The sequence below is a fragment of the Gobio gobio genome (assembly GCF_949357685.1).
Source record: "Gobio gobio genome assembly, chromosome: 20".
NCBI lineage: Eukaryota > Metazoa > Chordata > Actinopteri > Cypriniformes > Gobionidae > Gobio > Gobio gobio.
In genome coordinates, this window is record NC_137113.1 from 25,844,676 (window position 1) to 25,867,656 (window position 22,981).

Genomic DNA, 22,981 nt, shown 5'->3' on the forward strand with positions numbered 1-22,981 from the left:
ATGTTTGCTGCTTCAGTAATTGTAGATAATTTGTTCACATTTCTGTGGTATACTGGAAGACAGTAAGCATTTCATAAGTTTTAAAGATCTTTATTGGTAAAAACATTAAATATATGCGAAGAGTCAATATTTACAGTGTTGACCCTTCTTTGTAACCTCTGTAATTCGCTCTGGCATGCTGGATATCAACTTCTGGGCCAAATCCTGACTGATGGCGATCCATTCTTGCCTTATTAGTGCTCGGAGTGGAACACAATTCGTGGGCTTCTGCTTGTCCACTCGCCTTTTGTGGATTTACCACAGGTTCTCTATGAGATTTAGATCCGGGGAGTTGCCTGGCCATGGATCCAAACTTTCAAAGCCACTTCGTTATCACTCTTGCCTTGCCACATCATGCTGGAAAATGCATGGATCATCACCAAAATGCTCCTGGATAGTTGGGAGAAGTTGCTCTTGCAGTATGTTTTGATACCATTTACTCATGGTAGAGTTTTTGGCCAGAATTGTAAGTCTTCCCTGGGTAAAAACCATCCACACACATGGATGGTCTCAGGACACTTTACTGTTGGCACAACACAGGAATCATACAAAAGCATTCACCTTTTCTTCTCCGAACAATCAATTTTCCAGATGTCACAAATTCAGAAGGTGGGTTCATCAGAGAAAATAACTTTGCACCAGTCTTCTGCTGTCCAATCCTTGTACTTCCTGTAGAATTTCAAGCCATGTCTTTCATGGAGAAAAGTGGCTTCTTTACTGGCCTTATTGACATCATTGCCATTGTCCAAAAGTCTTGGCCTCACTGTGTGTGCGGACGCACTCTCACTCACCTGCTGCCAATATTGAACAAGCTTTGCTTTGGTGGGTGACACTGATCCATAGCGGACTCCTCAGGAGAAAACAGTCCTGGTGCTTGAAGGGCACTCTGAAACGTCCTAAAGCCTTTTCACTGCAGTTGAACCTCTTTCATTGAAGTTCTTGCTGATCCAGTTAATGGTTCTTTCAGGTGTAATATTCTTTGCTGCAATTTCCTTGCTTGTGATGCCACTTTAATGCAAAGCAATGATAGGTGCATGCTTTCTTTGGAGGTAACAATTGCTAAAACACTAACAATGATTGGAAGCACTTCTTCCCTCCTTTTATAGCAATCAGTCTGCTCTTATAATCCAATGAGAATGTGATTACACACTTCCCATGTACGAACTGAAGCAGCAAACTCCGTGAAACATTAAAATTTATGTCACTGCCAATACTTGGGGCCATGGCTGTAAAACTGCAGCACAGATGCCAGTTTTCCATCTATTTCAAGCCACATACATTTTTATCACAAGAACAAAAAACGTGAGCAAAAATGCTAGTTTTTGGCACTTGTAATACATATACAGTGGCTGCTGATGCTTTTCAAAATCACTAAAAACAACCAGACATTTTAAAACACTTACCTTTTCTATTCCGGGGTTTCATCTGCTTGCCTGTATACATAGTGTGCATCATCAATAAGGCGCATATTGAATTTGGTCTTTAAAAGTCACTGTCTAGTACGAAGTACGAGCCTGGTAAAAAATAACTGATTGGCAATGCAGGAAAGTCTTGTTTTGCCCTTTAGGTTCCTATAAGAGTGTGGCACCTATGAATTGGAGGAAAAAGGACATCTGATTGGACAAAATATATCTAGTGCAGGATGAGTCATCAATATTATTAATCCATTCCCAGAAATTAGTTATTGTTTAGAAATACACTAGGATGTAATTAATCTCAAAGCTAACACATGTTGGAAGTCACAACTTTATGATTGAACAATGTCTTTAAAAGTAATTCAATACAAAAACAACAACATCTCACATTTTCTAAAACGGTCTATTTATTGTTAAACACTTTCATGAGATTTGGTCCACTGTGATCAATATATCACTTCCAAGCAGGGAGAAAAAGGAGAAACAAAACAAACAAATGTAAAAATACAGTACAAAAAGAGGCATTGTTGTTTTACCTTTTCATTTTTTCAAACCCCTGAATTTCACTGGTTATCTACGCAGGTGAAAAATAAAGCCATCTTAACAAAAATGTCTCAACCAATACAATCCAACATTTGCTAAATCCCACATTGTCTTTTTCATGCTGAACACGGATTATGATGAACACATTTCTGATTTACACTCCATCCAGAAAGTTTGAAACACAAAGGTCATTTTAAAAATGGGCAATCTTCCTTGGTGTCGGTCCAGAAAGCCCAGAACATTCCAGTTCTGTGATAAAATAAACTCAAGTGGAAAACGAGGATGGCGAGTACTTACTGCAGCCTTCAGATAGTCAATGGCCAGCAGTTCTAACCCTTTGATATGAATATGAATGATTGCCAACTCCATCTCATATTTGAGCAAGAGAGACTGTTAACTGAGCTTCTTGGTTCTCAGGTTGTGTTTTCTTTATCTCTACGGTTATGCACACCACCTCGGCTCTACCATGATCTAGCATGATCATGTTCCTCAGAATATTTTAGATGCGAGTTGTGCGCAAAACCAGTCTCCTTTGTCAGTCAGAGAACATTTACGATACACTTCCCTCCCCTATTTCCTTACACAAGTTGTCTAACAGTTTATATATCATTATACTGAAAGAGTAGGATTATTTGTTAAGGTATTTATAATTGTATATAAATGTATAAGGCGCTATGCAGACAAACAAATATCCATGTATGCTTTGCGTTCCGTCACAGCACTGTGAGAATCGAATCAAAACAATCTATATGAGGAAAATGGTGCAGAGGGAATTTGCTAAGGCATGTAGTTTTTAAAGATGTCTATTTACTACAACCACTTTATAAACCCTCTTAAAAGAGATCCCAAGTTTCAGAAAACAGACTAACTAAAACACCACAAAAGCATGACGCTCTATACGTTAATGGTGTCGCTTCTTTTTCATTGCGTTTAGGTTTAAGAAAAAAAAAATAGACTACCCTATGATCTCAATTCTGGACAGCTCACTAAGCATACATAGACATAATTCACTGTTAAGTATTATATTCATACATGGATACATATATTTAAAGTGTTATACATAGCAATTAACATATACATATATCAATAGCATATAGGAAGATAGAAGTAGTCATAATGACAATCATTATCATCACTGTCATCATCATAATAATAGCAGTAGTAATAATATGATCCCTCGGTAAAGCGTACTAGGTCACTTTAGAATGTCCCTCTCAATGTCCACACCAGCTGGAATCTGCTACCAGGCCCAAATCTGCGCTTTCACACGTCATTTAAACCCCGAAATTTAACGCAACAAAAGGTACAAACTTGATTCTATTTTTTTATTATTAGTATTATTTTTTTACAACAAACCATTTCAGGGTTTTCTAAAACATAGGCAGTTTGGGGCAGCAGATTCTCATCTAGACCTCACAAAACGGACACTTCTGTAGTGACTCATAAGAAAAAAAAAAATTACTAACCATCTAATCAGCAATACATGTCATATAGCATAGCTCAATAACAAGAAGTTCTATGTAATCAATACAAGGTAAGGTTATACTTAATTAAGCTTAACTGCTAAGTTATCAATAATCATTAGTAGTATGCCAATATAGTAGATATATTTGTGTGTGTGTGTGTGTGTTTGTGTATATATATTTATATATATATATCATGTCCACTGAAAGTTAGGACAAGGCATACTAAGGGTAGCACTGCATGTCTTGGCAGTATATTTTGAATATAACTAGGCATAGGCAGGGCAAGTGGAACTCTTTTGCCTATTTTCTTGCTAATGTGTCTCCATTCATGCTCTTAATGTGAAACGTTAAATATGGAAAACTAATGAGCTACTGGCCCGCGATGAACTGTGGCGAACAGGAGTCTCCTAGTAGCATGTTTATGGGTTTTGTAGATTACGCATATAAAAGCCCAATCTAATAGCTCGAACGAGACAAACACGAGAGCATATTCCAACCATCAATCACTCAAAGCAAAAACAAAAACGCAAGTGAATACAAAGTGTTTCAATCCAAATGGTCAGATCACTCCAGACTGCAAACAGCCCTCAAGCGCATTCTATCCTACTCTTTTTCAAGCACTGCCAAACTGTCACTCAGTGCAATCCGAAAGAATGAGGAAATTAATGCGTGTCAGTGCAAGATCTGTGACTGGCAGGTCGTTGGGGTGCTTTTTCCTTAGTCCATAATTAATTGCCTTGGTGTATCAAATACATTCGACATCTGAACAAATCTCAAATTTCTTGTAAATGGCCACTTTTGGCTGTACATTCAAACTCTTCTACCAATATGGCAGGAACAGAGAGTTAAGCAACACTTCATAAATTCAGACAGAAATGATTAATCTGCCATCTGACACCACATACTTGACTGAAACACGAGTGGCCTTCATGACATGTGCTTTGATTTGAAACAGGGAGAACCAGTTGGTTTTAGGTTTGGGTTTAAAAAGCACTGTGGAAACACCATCAACTCCTCATAACGTAACATAAAAACTGCCCTTACTTGAGTTAGCTGTAAAAGTACCAGTGTGCACTCACATGCATGACACCCTACAAGCCTGTGCCAAGTGTCATGTCAGTGAGTGGGCACATGTGTAAGATAATGAGTGAAATAGCATGTGGAGTGTGTATGTGGCAACAATCAGTGTGTGAGTCCTATAGTCAGGCACCCTTGCCCTGAAGGGCAACAGAGCTTGGTACTTCCCAGAGTGGCACTGAAAGAGTGGGTAAGGGCTGATATCTGAACAGGAAGACTCATCCAGACTGCCTGTAACTGCACACTTCTGGCCCAGGTCACAGATCCCCTCCACCACCAGACATCCGTCGCCCAACCTGTCAGAAAGGATAACATTCACACCAAGGACAGTAAGTATAGCGATAAAAATATAGTTATTAATATAAAAGTAGCAGAGTTCACACCACAACTATCCAACTAATGAACAATAACAACCTTGACGGCCAAAAAAAAATCTATCCTGCTTTAAAGCAGACGACAAAACTGCAGCACGAACTTAGAATAAACAATGATATTGAGTGTTGGTGCGGACGCTAATATAGTTATAGGCTAGCTATTGGTCTGAAAAGGCCTTAAATCTGATAAACAAATCATCTTCCTCTGCAGCCACCCACCATCGACTCAGAATAGTCAGTTGGCATGGCGATCTGTTTTTCCTCTGGGGGTGGAGTCATGAGGGTGCCATCTGCACGCCGGTTCTGATTGGTCAACGATAGCCACATCTCATACATCTGCTGCATGTCTCTCACTTAAGAGAGCACAGAAAGACACACCGCTCATGTTAAAACAATATAGTGGATTACAGAAACATCACTGGACCACACCCACAAAACAACAAATGCATTACTAACTTAAGCTATGAATAATTTAGTTTAAGGAAGTGCATTCTCACAGCTGTTGTTTTTCATATAGGTCCACACATCCCTCTCCTCCAAACTGTGCGCAAAAGAACAGTTCCCAATATAGTGGCACTTCTTCTGTTTCATGACATGAACACACATCTGCAAGCAAAAATAGAGTCATAGAGGATAGTGCAACAAAACAACAATTACATTTCTCAGTTCATTTCAGTCATTTTAAAATGGAAACAATGATCCAACTCTTCACAGTCAATTGTTCGCTGGCAAATCTTCCAGGGATTAAACACTCCAGAAAAAATTCTGTTTAAGATTAGTGCTTCCTTAAAATTGAGATTGAATTGATAAAAAGTGCTGTGTGGGGGGCTGAAACATTATTGGATGACTCACCCAAGATTTTACATCAATTATGATAATTATGAGGGCTAGGTTGAAAATCTTCCGATTTAACCAATCTTCATTTTATCACAAGAAGCAATCTTTTGGTCTATGTTGTTTTCAGTCGATGCACAAATTAAACTTCACTAAACACTATTTGTAGCATGCCTGCCATCCAATAATTGTGCTTTATGATATGAAAAGTCTCAGTTTTCAATGTCAATTATATTAAGAAATTTTAACAACAAGTGTCTTTTTGACATTCTTTGTGGCATGACGGATCGCTGAAGCAATTCATTCTTCCATTTTACAACTAGATACACCAAAAAATAAACATGAATTAACATAAGGTGTGTTTGAATAAAACAGTGCAACTTACTGATATATTTTATATCATATGCAAGTTAAGCCCTATTCGCACGGGATTAGTATTACCTGGGGACCTCGTGTGATTTAGAAATTACTCCCCCACATCGGAATTTTGCGTGGCGCATTCGCACGGGATAAGCAAGCCTGTGATTTTACTCAAATTTACTGACTTATCTCCCGGATATGATGTCAAGACTTTATGTTTTTTCGTTATAGATATAGCTGTATGAAATCATAAACAGTCGTATGGATATAATTTTGATTGTTTTATAGTAATACAAATAATTTAGTTCAGTTAGAGAACAGACGCTACAATTAAAAACTGAACTGAGCAATATAATAACAATATATGGCGGAAGATTCAGTTTCAAAGCTAAATGTTTAAGTGCCCATGTTTTTTTTATTAAGAATAATATTAAACGCATTCAAGCAATTTACTCCCAAATTGGTGTTCATTCTAAAGTGAAAGTATAATCCGCGCGGCCGCACAGGAATTCATAACGGTGCGCATTATATGCAGCCTAGCTCCATTGTTCGTGAAATATAAAGACAGAAATGCGCACAGGAAACAAAAACCTTGCAAAAATGATAAACGATCCGCCTAATCCTGGCCAAATCACAGAGATGCCTATTCGCACGGGACTAATATAATCACAGGACCTCGGTGTTCGGCGAAATATGGTTGGTAATTTGCGGGGGAATTTTTGCTTTACATATTACAGCCGATTAATTTACTTATTGGCACAGGCAATTAACTTAATGGCACGGGATTAAGATCACAGACATTCTCTGCAACTAATACAAATCACCAGAGGTCCCCAGATAAAACTAATCCCGTGTGAATAGGGCTTTAGTTAAGTAAGTAAGCTCATTAGTTAACTAGAAAGAAAAGAAATCTAGAGAGGCTCATCAAGCTAAATGTATATACAGTATACTGTGTTATATATTCTTTATATTTTTGCCGGTTAGTGTGGTCTTATTTAAAGGCACACTATGTAAAAAATGTTTTAATTGAAATTTGGTACAGATTGATTTAATGTGAATTGGTACTCGGTACAACCGACTAAATTCAGTCGGTGCCCTTAAAAGTACAGAGTTCGGTTCCCAACCCTAATATGTAGCCTACATGAAATTTTGACAAATGATTCTGTGGCATATCAAATTAAGAACTTGTAAATAAGATTCGAATTGTGAAATCTATACTGATACCCAGCCCTAATAATTACAATGATATAAAGATATTTACTGGAAATATGTATTCAACAACCTTTTATCTCTGTCTGAACAGAATCATGATATAATACACTGAATTGGTGTTGATAGAAACTATGGAACAGACACTGTGGCTGTGCCCGAAAATCGCATATTTTTTTGAGTAGGTACTTCTTGAATAAGTAATTACATCGCGACTGCTACAAAAATAATGTTCTTTATCAGGGGTGTCCAAACCCGGCCCTGGAGGGCCGCTGTCCTGCAGAGTTTAGCTCAAACTTGCCTCAACACACCTGCCTAGAAGTTTGTAGTATCCCTAATAAGATCTTGATTAGCTGGTTCAGGTGTGTTTAACTGGGGTTGGAGCTAAACTTTGCAGGACAGTGGTCCTCCAGGATCAGGATTGGACACCCCTGTTCTATATTGCATGAATGTAATCCAGACACACTAAATTCACCATGTTGTCATTATCAAGCGACCTACCAGCGTCAGTTGCATAGTGGTCTCTCGCCTACTTTATAGTAGGAAAGCATGTGATTTCGGCTGCAGCCTATATTGCTTAATTAACCATATGCATAAGAACTTCCATTATCATTAATATTACATTGCATCATGTTTAACAGATCATGAGAAAAGCACTGCAGCTCAGTGTCAAAACTACAACCTGCTTATCTGAAGAACCTGACAAAACGGTTTCTGTTTGCTGTCACAATAATTTAATCAACAAAGGATGACTTACATCATATTGTTGGGGGTAGGTACGGGAAAAAGGCAGCGGCCGCACTACCACCCACTTTTTCTTCTCAAATGATTTCACTAGCAACACCCTGCGCTCTTTTGTCCAGCTGGGTAGAACAGACAAAAAGCTTTAGAAAGAAGCTTTACACCATAATTACACTGCAAAGATTCAATCTACTGTGTCTATTAAAAGCAGTTACATTACAACAGTTCCAGTAAACATTATAGGCATGTTAAATTTTTAATGAGCATCCTGGTGGTAAGATGATGCCTTCTTGAATAAGGGAATCTAACCTGTGCCTGGCTTTGGCAGTGCAGTACTTCAGTGACTTGTCTGGCTCATTGACCTGGCCCTCCCTCCAACATTGTCCACACACAAACTTCATCTTCAGATTCAGGCCGCGCCCTCGACCGCATCCGACAAGTCCTCCTCCACCTCCTCCTGTGCTTCCTCCCCCAAGGCAGTCTCCTCCCACCCCTCCAGAGACCACGCCACTACCGCTGACAGCACTGCTGTTACTGCTGCTCCCACTGGGCTGGTGCGGCCCGAGCATGGGCTGAAGACGAGGACAAAGAAAGAAAGACTTGTTTTGTAAACCAGACTTGAACCAACAAAAAGCAATCAAATAAATTGACTATATTTCAGCAATGATGAGCGTTTGTGGGACAGCACAGTGATGTTCTTTGTCAAAGCCTCACCTTCTGTCTCTGTGCATTCTGTTCCAATCGGTGCCAGTGTCTCTTTGACTCCTGCACCATTTCCTCATGGGTAATACCTGATGGGAAATAAATAAACACAAACAAAAACTCAGCTTTCAAATGTCAAAGACAGTAATTAATCGGGCAATAATGGCACCGAAATTGACAGAAATTCCCTACACTAGAAAACGTATGGGTTTGGTAAGATTTTTGAAAAGCATCATATGATCAAGAAGACAGCATTTATTTGTTAAAAAATATACAGTAAAAGTAATATTTTAAAACATTGTTACAATTTTTTTTTACATTTATTTAAAATTTTAATTTATTCCTGCATCCAAATAACATTTGTTATTGAAAACCATGACATTTGTTTCAGGATTCTTTGAATACAATTTTTAAAAGAACACCTTTTACTTGAAATAGAATCTTTTGTATCATACATTTACTGTCAATTTTAATAAAGTTAATGCATCCTTGCTGAATAAGTGTAAATTTCTTACGAACAAAAAAAAAATCTTACTGACCAAAAACTTTTGAACAATAGTGTAAATTGATGTAATTTAAAGGGGTCATATGATGCCATTTTAAAAGTACATTATTTTGTTTATTGGCTGTATTATGCTTGCATACACTATATTGCAAAAAGTTTTGGGTTGCCTGCCTTTACATGAACTTTAATGACATCCCATTCTTAATCCATAGGGTTTAATATGGAGTTGGCCCAGCCTTTGCAGCTCTAACAGCTTCAACTCTTCTGGGAAGGCTTCGGAGGGTGTTTATGGGAATTTTTGACCATTCTTCTAAAAGCACGTTTGTGAGGTCAGGCTCTGATGTTGGACGAGAAGGCCTGGCTCACAGTCAGCGCTCTAATTCATCCCAAAGGTGTTATATCGAGTTGAGGTCAGGACTCTGAGCAGGCCAGTCAAGTTCCTCCACACCAAACTCGCTCATCCATGTCTTTATGGACTTTGCTTTGTGCACTGGTGCACAGTCATGTTAGGACAGAAAGGGGCCATCCCCAAACTGTTCCCACTGAGTTGGGAGCATGAAATTGTCCAAAATGTCTTGGTTTGCTGAAGCATTAAGAGTACCTTTCACTGGATCTAAGGGGGGAAGCCACTAACAGATGGCCGTGGAATATTTAGTAGTGAGGAAATTTCAAAAATGGACTTATTGCACAGGTGGCAACAACCACAATACGCATGAATTCACAGAGCTCCTGAAAACGACCCATTCTTTCACAAATGTTTGTAAAAGCAGTCTGTATGACTAGGTGCTTGATTTTATACACCTGTGGCTATGGAAGTGATTGTAACCTGAATTCAATGATTTTGAGGGTTGTCCCAATACTTTTGGCAATATAGTGTATTTGCTTATATTTCACATTGTGACGTAGATGTTTGAGGAAGTAATATCTGGACTTTGATGAGGACGAGGTGTTTTAAGCAGGTCTGGATCGGTGTTCTCTATTAGATAGAAGAAAAAAAACCTTTGTGGGAGATTATGAGCTTTGTAACTTTGCAGATCATATACATGCTCAAAAAGATACATTACACACTAAAGGTAAAGGAAAAAGCATCATATGACTGCTTCAAATAAAGTTTTTGAAATTAATGGATGGCACACTGCAAAATGCAGCCAAACATTTAAAGGGGCTTTATGTAGGATGTAAAAATATTGGAGCAGGTTTTTTTTGACCCGCCCCCCGTCCCCTCCTCAGACTTGAAGCACACGCAAATTGCCAGATTGACGACACCAGCAGGAACAAGCGCACCTGACGATGGAAAGCAGCGAGCCTAACGGCTGTTTCACACCGCAAGCGTGAGCGGCGCGTACTTTTTTCGGCGCCCATGTTAATCAATGTGTGCATTCACACCGGGAGCAGGAGCAGCGCGTGTATATATGTAAACATTATTTTAGGCTACACAGACAGGTCTAGGCTCTAGCACTACCCAAATCAAACAAGAGTGTGCGTTTTATTTTTGTCTGTGGAGTTTGCTGTCTTCTAAACATATCGAAGTATGAATGAAACCACATGATCGGAGCTGTTTTCTTGGTTGTGTTTGTCGTTTACCATTTACATGCTAATGTTGTAGTAGCCTACACCTCACCATGTTAACAACGTTTCAAGACTATCATGTTTATAAATGACCACCTTTTAAAAATAAATATAGGCTAGTTCTCTTAAATGCTCAAATATGATATAAGTGAGCATTATATGTAGTGTTGGAGCCGCTGCTGTGACGCTGTACAAACGCTTCCAGTGTGAATACTCTTGCGCGTCTTGCGCGTCTTTTTTACGGTCTATGGTCTGCACCTGCAGTCACGGTGTAGTTACGCTGACATGACGCTCACGCACCGCCCACGCTTAGTGTGAAACGGCCGTTAGGCTGCATTCACACTTTACGTCTTTTTTGACGCTGACAGCGTCTGTTTTACATTATAATCCTATGGAGTACAGTGTTTTCAAAAAAGTCATGAACGCTTTTTTAAACGCCAACAGCAACGTCTTTTTCTGCAGCTCAGCGCGTCTTTTCAAGTTGATAAAAGTTTTAACTTTTCTGGTAAAAACACCCTATGTCAAGCGCCTTTTGACAGCTGACTAATGACAAGCGACTATCAAGAAGTGAAAATGGAGACGGTGCCAGTTATCTCTATGTATATTTTAGTCTACAATAAAACGAAATGTCATAAAACACAACCCTGCCTCTTTTTGTTTACATTTAAAACAATATTAAACATATTAATATGTTCAGACAAGTGTGCATATATGAGTATCACTGTAATAAAATTAAATATGACAAAACACAACCCAGTGTCTTTTTGTTAAATGTAAGTATGTATGATCAATAGTAGCCATTATAAAAAGTATAAGTAAAAGGTATAAGAAGCTATACAAGAAATAAATCAAACAATTCAGTCAAACATACAAAGTCAGCACTATAGCAAAGTTAAATAGCCTAAAAATATAAAGTAATGAAACTTCACTTTGCCCTCAGCCTAAACGATTTGTCAGGGAACAAATTATAGATCCATGAGACCAAAGATAGCCCGTTACATATACACAAGACAAATTATATCTTGTGTTTAACCACTACAGAGACATCAGAGCCAGCGGCAGACGTCAGAAGGACTAGCCGGGGAAAGGCTGCTCTCGGCGGGGTTAACGAGCGCTGAGCGCCCGCTGATCGACTGGATCTCACAACTCCGAAAACGGCAGATAAAATATTCAAATAGGCGCTCTCTTTATAAATAAACCACAGATTTGAGCTTTACACAAGTACATTACCGCCTGAAAAGTCTTAAAACTAAATTTCATCACACATTAACAGTAGTATTTTTAAATTACGCGGGGTCTCATCAGCACTCTTGTTGCGGCTGTTAACAAAAGACGCCCTCGGCTGCTAGGCTTAGCAACAAGGATATAACGCCGGATAGAAGTCCGAATCTGAAGTCCTCAGGGCTGCACGAGTTTCCGCTGAGTGCTGTTCTACGGCAGCTTCAAGTTTCCAGAGATCAAAGAAGGGTAAGTTGTTGAAGTAGATAAAATCTCCTTTTCGAGAGTACTCTCAAATTGCGTAGGGGACGCAATGCTTTTATTATAACGTTTATCATACAGTTTTTTGGATGGATGCCGAGGTTTTTTAGGACAGGAGTTAGCTCTCTGACTCGAACCCCTTTTGTTTGGCAGCTTCCATGACTGGACTAAACTAAAATTAAATACGCTGTGTTTGCCGCAACTGGCAACCCGGGTTGCCGAAATACAATTGGATAAACTGACAGTGGGCATGTTACCGTAAAACTTCAAATAATAGCCGAGTCACAAATAGACGCCTGTCTCTTTTAAACGCCTGGGTTGACGACAGGTTTGGGTAAATAAAGGCCGGTCTCAAATAGATGCTGGGTCTGTTTTTTAGTATCGGGCTGTATTTGATCTTCTCACACCCGTCAAATCGTCTGTTCTATGTTTTGATTAAATTTCACGTGACAGACGGAACCGTTCATGAACGACTCATCACTAATTCTCTCAATACCACCATGGAGAAAAGTATAATTTGACATTTAAGCTGACAGTTGTCAAATTTCAAGCGTGGGTAAAGCTGGATACGGAGCGGCTGAAAATTCCTTTAATGCTTGCCCGCAGACGTGTGCGTGTGTTTGTGTGTGCGAGGGAGAAGGAGGAGATATATTTCATTAACTTCGGGATGTTATCCTTAGGTATGTGGCCTGACAGTAGCTTCTGATGGAAGCGAGGATCACCTTATTCATTGTTTCAAAGAGGGAGAGCCGTGCGCATCTGGGCGGGATCTGTTAGTGCGAGCAAGGCAGGCAGAGTTAGGGGAGGGTGGAGAGGGAGAAGTGGAGGAAAGCGACGAGGAGGAGGAATTCACCCATGAACTTGTAATTGAGAATCGCGGGGATGATGATAGTGATAAATATAGTAATTTTCATCACATGATTGCAGTTGTTTTACAGGGTAGCCTTCATTCTTTCTTTTTGATGTGTTTCGGGCAACAAGTTCATACGCTCAATGGATTTTAGCGGTAACTTATATTGTTCTGCCCATTGCTGTCACATCGTTTCGTTTTTTTGTGCTGCCAATAATCTAAGACATTTCTTACATTAAATTATTTGTTAAACACATTCAAATTAATTATAAATAAAACGTAATATAATGTGGTAACCTCCTACCGTCATGCTTGAACATCTCAACACTAAATTAAAGGCCTGTCTCTTATAGACGCCTGTTTCAAATACAAGCCGGTGCAGTTCGGCGATTTGGGTAAATAGAAGCCCGGGCTATTATTTGAAGTTTTACGGTACACAGACCAAAACAAAGACAGTTCCGACACGGAACGCACATTTTCACAGGAGAATAATTGACTATAGCATTGTTTTTCAGATAAACAAGTATGTTAACTTAGCATGTTTCTTAAACATCGGCAAACATATGGTATTTTTATGCTTTAGTAGAGTCAAAAACGTACATAGAGCCACTTTTAAAAAAAACCCAGCATAAACAAAAGCTTAATAAGTATAAGGGAAAACAGTAGACTGCAGTGTACATGCATACACATATTATTATAGCATGTCTTATGTACCTGTGTCCTGCTGAAGCACCCAACACTTGAGTTCTATGACTGAATGTGCAAAGGAGCAACTGTCCTCCCGCTGGCAGCCATATCGCACCTCATGGCGGCACACGTCAAACTGGCAGAGTGGGTGAAGAGGGCGTACTTTACTGTAGCGCACGTTTGCTGAGCGAACCACGTGCACCAGGCACCTGTCCAGCATTATAAGAGACAAATATATTAGAGGAAATATAATGCGATCCCACTTAAGTGTTGCAAAATCATATTAGTGATTCAAGTTTCAATACAGCGAGGGATAAAAAGACAGAAGTCGGGAAATGATGACTCACTTGTTATCGTCAAAGGGATGTCGTGCAGTGAGGTTGGAACACACAGCGAGATTCTCTTTGCTTCGCTTGCTAATGATACGAGGCTTACTGTCAAAACATTCCTACAGAAAAGCAGGGGCCAGAATAACAACTTAGTTTGCTGGTACAAGAATGTAACATTTCTAGGTGTAAGACAAGTATTAACTCTTTCCCCACCAAACCATTATTGGCACAATTTTCCGTTATTTGTGAGAAAACGCTTCCCAGCCAAACACAGAATTTGCTGGGTTTCCGTGTTTTCACTGTTATATGCAAGGGGGTGCTATGACATCTTCTGAAAGATTACTGAATCTACTGATCAAAACGCATGAAAAGAAGTTGCAGAAACAAGCAATGGCCTATGTAATCGTATGCATTAGGGATGCCACAATTCTCAATATAATATAGAACCATCCGGTTCCTCATCCGCGGTTCATTACGCGCTTGTGAAATTGGCATTGCATTTAGTCGAGTAGTGAGCGTTTTAGTGAGCCACTGTAGTGAGATGGACTTTGTAATGACATCTTTAGTACCTTTTACGGGTCTTGAGAGTGTAAAGTGCATTGTGCCAATGGAGGCCTTTCTGAGCCATCGGATTTCAACTAAAATATCTTCATTTGTGTTCCGGAAATGAACGGAGGTCTTACGGGTGTCAAACGACATGAGGGTAAGTAATTAATGACAGCATTTTCATTTTTGGGTGAACTAACCCTTTAAGTCAATTTTCATTTAAGTAAAACTCTTTCCACTGACAAAAACACTGGTGGGGAAGGACTTAAATATGAAGGCACACATTACCTCACAGAGGAACATAAACATGCCCATATGGAGCTGAAGGAGACGGGTGACACTGAGGGCCCGCCGTTCATTGGTGCCCAGAGGGTCAAACAGAAGCTCACGACTTAGAGCTCCCTTCCTCTCTTGGGTCCACACATCTATCTCCTCCTGGCAATAGGCAAAAGTGCAGTTTTCACCATACTGGCACTCCTGACGCTCTTGCACCTCTGAAAAGATAGAATGATAACGAAAAAAAAACCAAAACAATCATTGAATCATTGGAAACCAAAATTTTTGCTTCCCCAATTGAAAAATCTATCCAATACACAGTCTTCAACAAACAGAGCCATACCTTTGCAGAGAACAAACGCCCCAAGAAAGTTATTACGAGCTGGACGGGGTCGCACCCTTTTCCAGGTAGAGTCGTCTGAGGATTTGAGGCGGCAGAGCAGCACATCTCTCTTGCAGCGATGCGCTGCATCAGGCTGATAATGGTAGTCCATGACCCGAGGCCCTAATTTAAAAAAAAAAATCCACCTCTTTCAGACATGTATAACATGTTTAGAAATATTTCCGATATGTACCTCTTTTTTCACATCATACATTAAGGGATACAGCACCTATGCGACTGTAGCAAGCATTACAGGCCTGTCTGAACTCATGAGTGGCAGCCAAAGGGTTTCGTGACAGCAGAGAAAGGTTGGTACCGACCGGGCCATTCTGTTGGAAGCAAAGGACAGTTTAGCACATAACATGTTTAGCACATAAATGTATGCCATTTCATAAGAAAGAATGAAGAACTAAACAGTTAAGACTCACAGCATTGGCGGCATTATGATTACGCAAACTGGGGATGAAACTGTGAGAGATTCGTCCACCTAAGATTTGTAAGGAAAGGAAAATGAATGGGATAAAATGCTCAAGTTATCAATATCAAATTATCATGTTAAGATGTTTTCCGTTCAAAAGTTTAGCGTCAGTAAGATTTTTTTCTCATTTTTTTTTCTTTTTTCATAAGTCTCTTATGCTCACCAAGGCTGCCTTCATTTGATCAAATATAGTAAAAACAGTAACATTTGTCGGAGCCATTATCCTCGCGGGCAGCGCTCTGACATGCAGTGCGTTTACAATTCGGGAAACCTGACTTTGAGTCCCGACTCGGGTGACTTTTATGACCCTGTCCATCCCTCTCCCACTTTGCGTCTTGTCAGTTCTCTATACTATCTCAAAGGCAAAAATGTCCACAAAAAAAATCCCAGTAATATTGTGAAATATCTGTTTTCCAAATCAATACATATTATAAAGTGTAATTTAATTCCTGTGATGGCAAAGCTGAATTTTCAGCGGCCATTACTCCAATATTCAGTGTCACATAAACCTTCAGAAATTATTCTAATAATGCTGATTTGTTGTTCAATAAAAAAATTCTTATTAATCAATGTAGACAGCAGATGTGCTGATTAATATATTTCTGGAAACCATGAAACTTATACATTGATGAATAATAAGTTCAAGAGAACAGCATTTACTCAAAATGGAAATATTTTATAGAGTTATACATGCCTTTACTGTCACTTTTGTTCAGGTTAATGCATCCTTGCTGAATAAAAGTATGAATTTCTTTCCAAACTTTTGAACGGTAGTATCACATACCAAGTGTGTTAAAGCACTCACCAGGAAGTGTATACTCAGAGAGGGAATCCAGTCCTCCTGTGCTCAGTGATCCAGACCCGCCCTTCCCTGCAGTGTCTCCAGTTCCAGAGCTAAAGGAGCCAAGGGAGTCCATCGTCTGGGAAGAGGCTTCGCTTTGACCTATCACTGAGAAGGGCTCCAGTGAGGGGAGGGGACTGAGAGCAGAGTTGAAAAATGGAGTCGTGAGCTGAGCCGAGGAGGCTGGGAGACCCGGAGAGTATGGGGGCCTCAAACCCACAGCAGTGTTTGGTAGGTTAGTGGGAATGGCCCCCTGAACTGGGTTCTGATGGAGAGACAAGTAAATATTAAGTGCTTTTACATTGATCAATCCAATATTGAGCAACAATGTCCTACTGTTCCTCCATGCAGCTCTCCATTACACTCACCACGCTGACCTCAGCTCCTTTGGGAATACTTTCCAGCAAGGTGTCCAGACACGAGGTGTCCTCATTCATCACACATTCACCCATGTGTTCAGATACAGGCACAGAGTATGGCACCCTCCCCGACGGCTCCTGGCTTGGGCTTTCTGGCATGTCTTGGGGCACAACTGGGTTCTGTGAGGGAATCTGTGGGTCATCACTGACTGGGATCGGTGTGGCCAGAGGGGCAGGGATGCATTGGGCACTTGTTAAGTCTGTTGGATAAACAGATTAATTATCTGACTCACCTCTTCATATTTTCTTAATGATTATACTCATAGAGTATTATTTTTAACCATAATTTTAAATGCTATAGGGACGTTCCCCATCAAATCAACCATTCCCTGGCTCAAATTTTTGTTTTTGTTCATATTTTTTTCTGAAGAAAGACAAACATACATAGTGATGAAAGCCAAAACATGAAATGATATGGATGTATTATATATCTACTGAATAAGCCACTGTTTTGTAAAGGGGGTCAAAATGAGAGCTTTGGAGCCAGATTACAGAAGGGTAAAAATTGCTTTTGAAAGATGGCAACATCATTATTGTATTTTTACACAGAGATTGGTAGGTCTATTAGTAAAATCTGTTGACTTTAGCAATCTTTATTGCATTAAATGCCAATGTTGACAGTTCAAAAATAGGAAAAAGCAATTCTTGTTTGCATGCCTGTAACTCAAGTATTAAAGATCCCTTAATATCCTTTTAGATTCTGGTTCTTAACAAACTTCTCTTTTGATGTCTTATTTTTACGGCCCAAATGTGGCTCATGTGCATCTCATTTTTTCTATCAACAGAAAAAAAACCATATATGATCAAAATCTAATTTCTGGTTGAGTTGACACAGAATGCATATGCTATAAAAAAAAAAGTATATAATACCTGATCCAATATCAGTCAAAGACTCAAGTCCATTTGAGGAGGTCTGAAAAGAAAGAGCAAGAGGGTGTGTTAATTTAATCCAAACCAAGCAATTCTAATTTTTACAAAATAGCTTTTATTTAATAAACCAATTTTATAGCAGGGCTCTACGCTAACATTTTTCTTGAGGAGCACTTGTGCTCCTAATAAAAAAAAATTAGGAGAACAGTCAAAAATGTAGGAGCACTTTCTGATTAATAACACGCATTATAACTTTCCCATTACAGGACGATCTTTGTCCCTTTAAATGAATGTCCAGGGGCATTTTTACCATTATAAGAGCAATGTTTTCTAATGTTATTAAATGTATGCATCATCTTTTGTTAATTTCTTCCATTAAAATAGAAAAGTTGTTTTTAAAATGTTATTTTAAACAATAAATTCAATTTAATTCAAAGCAATAAGACACAATCAGACTGCTACCAATCTAATGAAATCAGCATCAAAAGATCAGTCTTTGCACTGTAGAAGTGGCACAGCAGCTCTGAAGCGGCATTTAGACACATTTACATAGACTGTTCAATGCAGCTCATGGGTAAATAATGTTGTATAAATGTTTTAAAAATAAGTTTTTGATTTTAGAAATAGGCTATGTACAAGTTAAACTTTAAAAGTTTGACATTTTCAAATAAAAAGTCCATGCAAAGTATAAATATGAAAATAAAACCGCCAGTAGGTTACGTCACGTCTTTATGTGCGAGTCATTCATTCAATCGTTCAAAATGCAGATTCATTCGAATCGAAGCGCTTGGAGATGCGCAACAGTTCTGGTGTAGTTTCACGAAATAAATAGTATTGTGGCTAAAACGTTGTTACTTAATATCGGTCTCTGTTTATGTCTATGGCGAGTCACGCAGGGACTGTGCTCCTCTGCAGCTGTGCGACCCAAACTGTCAGAATATAAAACACTTATTATATGTGTATTGTAGTGATTCGGGATAAGACAAAAACACGGTTTGTAAAATGGATTCATGATGTACTCACTCATATATACATCTAGTAATTTTTTAAGTTATGGACTGCAGCTGATAAAGATTAAATCAAGAAATCATATAGGGGCTTTTTTAAATTATTATTTATTTATACATTTTTGGTGGCATTTTTGCACCAAGCCCCCGTTAATTTCCGACCTTGTTTATGATAATCCAAATGTGGTATTTCTAGTTAATATGGATTTGGCAGCAAAGAAACATCAGCGCGAGGCGTCTGGTAAGTGCGCAAGGCTGCGTCACACCCGTTTCACCTTGTAAACAATCTTTGAAGTGTAGTCCGTCGCACACGTTGTTTGCACATGCTCTGCTGACAAAAGGCATGAAAAGCAGTTGTTTGCAGCACGAAACGTAACGAATCTATCGGCTCACTCGCACCGGTGCGCCTAAATATTTTTTCACAGTCGCAAGCAGTAATTTTGTAGAGCCCTGTATAGTACTTTTAACTACTTTATTGACCAATATAGGGAAGGTCTGTTTTTTTTTTTACTTGCCTCCCCAGTATGAGAATTAGTTTCTCCATTGCTGTCTGCCCCAGATGTTGTAGAATCAAGCTGAAATTTAAAAAAGTGTCATGTTAGGACAAATATAACTATATAATTAGCAAATGATCAATATTTTAAAATAATATAATTTAATCTAAAAGACAAACCTGAGGGCTGACGTACGCTTTGCGGATTTTCAAACCAAGTTTGTTAGCTAGATCCTGAGCAAGCTCACTGACTTGCCTGTCCTGTGTAAAATAAAGCAAGCAAAAATGTTTTGTTAGATGTATTCATGTATTCATTACATGAATTGGCAACATAATGCATAAATATTTCTAACAGCATATTATGCACACAGTTGTATACACTAATATTCAAAAGTTTGGGGACAATGAGATTTTTTTTTTTTTAATAAGAGAAAAGTCTCTTATGCTCAGTAAGGCTGCATTTATTTGATCAGAATTAACAATAAAACAGTAAAATATTACCTATAAATATTAATAAACTAATAAATATTATTTAAAATAACTTTTCACATTTAATTTATTTTAAAATGTAATTTATTCCTGTGAAGGCAAAGCTGAATTTCCAGCAGCCATTAGTGCAGTCTTCAGTAGCTATGTTTCCATCCACCTATTTTTATATGCATTATGGGATATCGCATTTTAAAAGAAATGCTAGATGAAAACCACAAATTCTAAAAACATGCACAGAAATGATCAATTCCTTGAAGTGCAACAAAATGTAATGTGACTGTGCTGAACTGGACTAACCAGTGAACCGATCCCATTGCACAGCATCTGAAATGTTTTTTGGTCATTCTGAAATGCTTTAGCCAAAGTCTATTGTCAAAGTGGGGTTCTCAAACAGCAGGATTCCTCCTCCGAAAGCACGCTCTGGGGCGCAAGTAATATAAACGCCTACTAAACTAATGTCACTTTTGATAAATGTAACGCATCCTTGCTGAATAGAATAATTAATGTATTTATTTATTTTTAAATGTTATGCCCCCAACTTTTACACAGTAGTGCATAAACTGCAGATTAATGTTCCAGCGCTTCTGCATATGAATACTTACGTGAGGGGCAGTTAATAGGCATCCAGTGCCACACTCATAAGCTTCTCTGAGTCGGCCCAGCTCCCTCAGGCAAAGTGCCTTCCTGTAGAGTGCTCTGCGACTGCCCTCCGACACACACAGTGCGCTATCACAGTCCTGCACTCCTCGCTCGTACTCCCCCTAAACATAAAATATAAGATAAGTTTGATTTGCAGAGAATGTTTTTGCAACAAGTACTACAGGATAATTTGCACATACTGAACTCCATCAAATCCTCAGTTTACAATGTCAAAATTAAATGTCAACCAATTGTCCAATACAAATCGTACAGACTTACCAGACTATAATGTGCAGCTGCCCGGTTCACATAAAGGCTCTCTAACAGCTCAGGGGGAATGACCAGTGCTTCAGACTGAGCATACCGAGCTACATTCACACCCTCGCCGTAATGGACCGCTGCCTGTCTCCACTCTCCATCACGATACACTGCATTACCTTCATCCAGCAAATTACATACTAGCTGAGTCAGGAATGCCTGCAGAAGAAAGGAAGAGACTTTCCATTTATATTAAGATCATGAAATTCAATAAATATAGATTATCTAGGTGGGGCATTTTTTTCTTCAGGGATATTACAAATAAATCATACCTCATATCCTTCAGGTTCTGGGAAAGGCAAAGATGACCTATGGCAAAAAGACAAATACAATTAGCAATTTTGGAATCATAAACACATCAACATAGAGCAGATCGGAAAAGCAGCATAGAAATCTACAAACTTACTGAATGAATCCCAAAGCTTTCTGGATTTCTTCCTTACGCTTCTGTCGTTCTGAATCCATTGCTGTAATCCATCACAACCAGAACAAACAACCATTATGAGAAATAAACAAAAACAAAACGTATTATGTAACAAAATAAAAATACATTTTGTAGGGACAAAACATACAATTATTATGTGGTTTTATAAAGACAAAAACACAAAATGTTACATGAAAGCATTTCAGTTTTATGTGCTTTCATAATTCTAACTAACAAGTGAAACGTGTATTGGTGTGGAATTTTTTTTTAGTGACAGCAATTAGTGAAGAAAATACTAAAGATTACAACTTTTATAAACTTCATTAAGCACAATGATGGCAACTTAAACATAATTATGCACCAACAGCATGTATTACAGAATTATAATGTCTAAGGCCTAAAATGGAGATAAGCAAGTGAGGGCAGATCCCCGAGCTCGCCTAAGAAAAACACCCACTAATGCAACTCTCTCCGGACTTCAAAAACAACAAACAACAATCCTTCAGCGATGCTTGAAACACTCCTCAATATAATTCAGAATATAGAGCACATTTTAACGTTGAAAGAAGCTGTCAGTGGAACACACAAATGAGAAAGTTTACTTGCATGGGTTAACATTAGCATTACTGCTAGCTAGCGCTCGGCTAGCCCGCTAATGCTGTCAACTTCAGGTTTGTTTACACCAATAAATATCAATGACGAGTTTTACATGCCTGCACAAAACAGTATCAACACACATAAAACATATTTATAGAGTTTAATATTTTATAATCAAATTCTACCTAGCATTTTCTGCGCCGTACCCTATAAAAATCTCTTTAGAGTTCTCATGGTAGCCAATTAGCAAGCTACGTTTCCCGAGATGCTGCAGCGAGGTCACGTTTAAAGAATTACTTACCTAAATCATAATTGTTTAAAAAAATATTATTACAACTTGATTATTAAAATGCTAAATACAAGTTAGTCTCCATTTAAAAAAGCAGCTAAGTAGCAAGCTAAAGCAGAGGCTTGCTTTGGAGGACATTCAACCCACCTAAGACTTTAGATGTTCTTCTCTTCAACCAGGAACTGTTTGTTAAAGCAATAAATCCTTTGAAATGTCAGGTAAAAGGTTTGGGTATTATATTCCTTAAAAATCATACTTTTAATTTATTCGCCTGCCCCAAATCAACGGACAGAACATGTGCGCCTTGAGTCGTTTCCCCCAAGTTGCGCTCAAGTTTAACTGAACCGTCCAGACTGTGAGGTCCTAAAGGCAGAGACAGAGATGGGTCTTTTTTGTTTAAAGTGGAGCATTTAGCCACTAGGGGCATGGGTGATTTTCTTTACAAAATCTTGACAACTTGTTCATAAAGCAAACCCCAAAGCCCCATTTTGCTTTTATTAAAATAAATAAATAATAAAACCCTGTCTATTGTCTGCCTGTATTGACAGTTATTTTAATTCAGGTACATTTGTCAGTATCTGGGTTGGAGATTGTTTGTTTATATAGATTTCATAGCAATATTATATATTTATATCAGACTTTTTTTTCCTTCAATTTATGTTATAGGGTAGGATAGTGTTAAATCATTAAAAAAATGCCTCTTTAACTAAATACAAGTAAAATTACACTTCACA

The 22,981-nt window shown here is 38.6% G+C and overlaps 1 protein-coding gene across 1 annotated transcript; it reads right to left on the reverse strand.

The window, feature by feature from the left end:
• Nucleotides 1–1,839: 1,839 nt before the first annotated feature.
• Nucleotides 1,840–22,624, reverse strand: zc3h7bb (zinc finger CCCH-type containing 7Bb). The gene is made up of 22 exons (XM_079845723.1): nt 22,395–22,624; nt 21,344–21,404; nt 21,210–21,246; nt 20,899–21,096; nt 20,583–20,741; nt 19,672–19,752; nt 19,514–19,573; nt 17,992–18,034; nt 17,071–17,321; nt 16,667–16,967; nt 15,812–15,870; nt 15,613–15,712; nt 15,345–15,506; nt 15,014–15,219; nt 14,198–14,298; nt 13,878–14,059; nt 8,773–8,849; nt 8,368–8,630; nt 8,075–8,180; nt 5,412–5,520; nt 5,134–5,267; nt 1,840–4,836 (listed from the first exon to the last, which is right to left on the reverse strand). The coding sequence occupies exons 2-22, from the start codon at nt 21,400–21,402 to the stop codon at nt 4,798–4,800; spliced, it is 2,727 nt and encodes a 908-aa protein (XP_079701849.1). The 5' UTR covers nt 21,403–21,404; nt 22,395–22,624; the 3' UTR covers nt 1,840–4,797.
• Between the last annotated feature and the right edge of the window lie 357 nt (nt 22,625–22,981).